General features: G+C 36.3%; 1 protein-coding gene across 1 annotated transcript in view; it reads left to right on the plus strand.

Moving 5' to 3' along the window:
• Positions 1-3,160, plus strand: part of LOC106463608 (N-acetylneuraminate lyase-like) — a 22,205-nt gene that overhangs the window by 2,369 nt on the left and 16,676 nt on the right. Inside the window, exon 4 of the mRNA XM_022391143.1 lies at positions 865-952. Coding sequence (XP_022246851.1) covers positions 865-952 — 88 coding nt within the window. The remainder of the gene's footprint in view (positions 1-864; positions 953-3,160) is intronic.

Below are 3,160 nucleotides of genomic sequence, written 5' to 3' on the forward strand. Positions count from 1 at the left end.
GGCTGAAAGGGCGAGCATGTTTGGTGGGATGCGGATTCGAACCCGCGACCTTCAGATTGTGAGTCGAGCGCCTTATCCACCTGGCCATGCCGGGCACACCAAAAAAAATAAGGTAAATTCTGGAATATAAAATTACACGGATATGAAACAGGCACATTAGGTAGTTCATAGTATTTAAAATGGGCAGTAGATTTCATGTTTTTGTTTTTGATGAACAAGCAACGTGAGTATTATAACAATAAACACTATTTAATTTTAAATACTATCTGTAACTCTCTAGCGTGAAGCACTCATTCTCTTATCTTGTTTTTGCTTATAGCTGTCACTGGATGCGATGAAATATGCATGTAATACTGTGAAAGTTAACAGTATATATTCTATGTTTAAGTCGAGTTAAAAAACAAAGTTGTAGGAATATTTTTTTCTTATTGTTTCCGACAAAATAGATATGACATCGAAGAATCAGAATATTCATTTATCGAATAAATTGATTTAAATTCAAAATCAAACTCGAAAACGACTGTTAGAATTGAAGTGCATTATGTTATTAACGGACTTTAAAAACACATAATGATAACAAAATGTTTATAAGGTATCCATAATAATATTACTGCTAAATTATGTATTCAATTGTATATGCCCCCCAGTGGTACAGCAGTATATCTGCGGACTTGCAACGCTGGAAACCAGGTTTCGATACCCGTGGTGAGCAGAGCATAGATAACCCTTTTTGTAGCTTTGTATTTAACTAAAAACAAACTGTATATATCATTAAAAAAAGAATGTACATGGTTTAAGAGAAAGTATAAGTATTTTGTATTAAATTGTGTATAAATCAATGCTTATTTTTGATGCTGCTTCTAGTTAATGGTACAACAGGAGAAGGCCCATCCCTGACAATGGAAGAACGGAAGTTGACAGCAGAGAAATGGATAATAGCTGGCAAAGGGAAGTACGTTATCAGTGACGTTTATAATTTCACATGCAGTATCTGAAATTTCATAGTTATTGTCGTCTTTCTCATTTCTAATTATATCTTTGTTACTCGTAGGTGTTTTATATTAAGCATTTTGCTTCACTTCACTGAGACTTGCACAGAACACCCATCTTTTATAAATCTGTAAGGATGATATTTTTACTTTTGCAGATATTGATTTGTTAAAACTAGTTCTAGCTTAATATAAATACCTAGAGTATAGCCCGTCAAAAATGACGGGGCGAGGACTACCACCCCCACCCCTTAGTATACCCTAGCTTTACATTTCGTAGCTACCTGAAATAAATAAATTTTGCAAATTCAAGTTTGACCAACAAAAAGGCAGAAAAGTGCAGTAGAGGCAGTCAAACGTCGGTAAATTCCTTTGTGAGCCAATCAAAATTAACACCATTCATGAAATGAACTCGTGGCGTATTCGTAGAATAATTACTGGTAAAAATCAGTTAGATTAATAACTTCTAATATATAGAAAAGACAGTGCGTTTTGGTTAATCTACGTTCCAACAATGGCTTTTATGTTATGTCGCTTAGCAACAAGAGTATAACCTAATATTGTTGTTAGTCTGTGAACTGAAAATATAAAATGAAATGTATAAACAACAAAACTGAAAAAATATTTGTTGATTTCTTAATTGAGACTCTTCGTTGATTAAAGAGGTTTGTTTTTTGTTTAAAGCGTTGGTTATATAACATAAAATAGTTTAATTCATGTTATTGAAGTCTGAGTTTAAAAACACTAGTTTTTAAATTATCAAACAATACATCATATAGTGGTCTACTTTTCTTAAAATTTTCAGTGGGCCTATCCTGGCAACTGTGTATGCATGCGTGGTATCTTATTTCACAACCTGGAATTTGTATGATGTCCCCCCCCCCCCCTATTAATCGACATAATCCTAGCATCTGGTGGAGTCGAATGTATGCGCATGCAGTGAATTGGGATGAAGTTGGAAGGTGTGGTTTTTGTAAATACCCCCTTAACATCTGTTCAGTTTTCTGGGGTACTCGTTTTGTCTGAGAGGAACCATTGCAGTTTCACTGGCCCCCAATGTAATCCACAATTAGAGAAACTGACACAAATGATATGATATTAACAATATATTAGGTCGTCAAGAAATTCATGCCGCTTTTTTTTTAGATGAAAAAACCCGAACAACATATCAAAACAAAACATCTATTAAATGAAATAGTCTCCATTCTTATCGATGATGCTTTTCCATCTTACAATCAAGTTGTTAATGTCCTGATCACAGAAATCACTTGGTTTTGAAGCAAAAAACATGTCGATGTCCTCTTTAACACCTTCCACATTTGCACACGTTTTCCCTTCAAGATGGTGTTGCAGCGAACGAAAAAGATGGTAATTTGATGGTGCCATATCTGGAGAATATGGTGGGTTGGGGAGAACTTCCCAACCCAACTACATACTCTTGTGTTGCGTCAAACGTGCCAATGTAGACGTGCATTGTCGTGGAGAAGAATACCTTTCCGATTGACGAGTGAAGGGTATTTCTGATGAAGGGCTTGATTTAAACGTTCCAGTTGCTGACAAAGATCTCTGCATTGATAGCTCGCTGTGGATTGAGGAGTTCGAAATGAATTACTTGTTTGATGTCCTACCAAATGCAAAGCATCACTTTCTGCGGATGGATTCCAGGTTCGGGGTCGGAAGTGATTTTGTCTAGGGCTGAGCCATTGTTTTTGGAGTTTAATATTTGCACAGAGAATCCATTTTTCATCACCTGTGACAATTCTGTCCAAAAATGGTTCACACGCATTACACACCAGAAGAGACGTTCACACATTGGAAACGATGATCATTGGAGAGTTCGTGAGGCACACAAACACATTCTTTATGCAGTTTTTCCATATTCCATGAGAGACATGCAATTTTAGGGCTATTTCACGAATGTTGCCTTGGGCTAGACTCAACAAGCGTCTTCAGAATATCAATATCAATTACAACATGTCGGCCCCTGCCATCACAGTTTTTATGGCTAAAGTCACCTGAACGAAATTTGCTGAACCATCGTTGACACTTATGAACGTTCAAAACATTTCCATAAACTTCTTTCATATTCCTTATGGCTACAGAGGTGATGTTTCCCTTCTTGTATTCAAACAGCATTACATGCGGAATGTGTGTCTCGTCGTGTGCCATCA

Source organism: Limulus polyphemus, unplaced genomic scaffold, assembly GCF_000517525.1.
Source record: "Limulus polyphemus unplaced genomic scaffold, Limulus_polyphemus-2.1.2 Scaffold1445, whole genome shotgun sequence".
Classification (NCBI taxonomy): domain Eukaryota; kingdom Metazoa; phylum Arthropoda; class Merostomata; order Xiphosura; family Limulidae; genus Limulus; species Limulus polyphemus.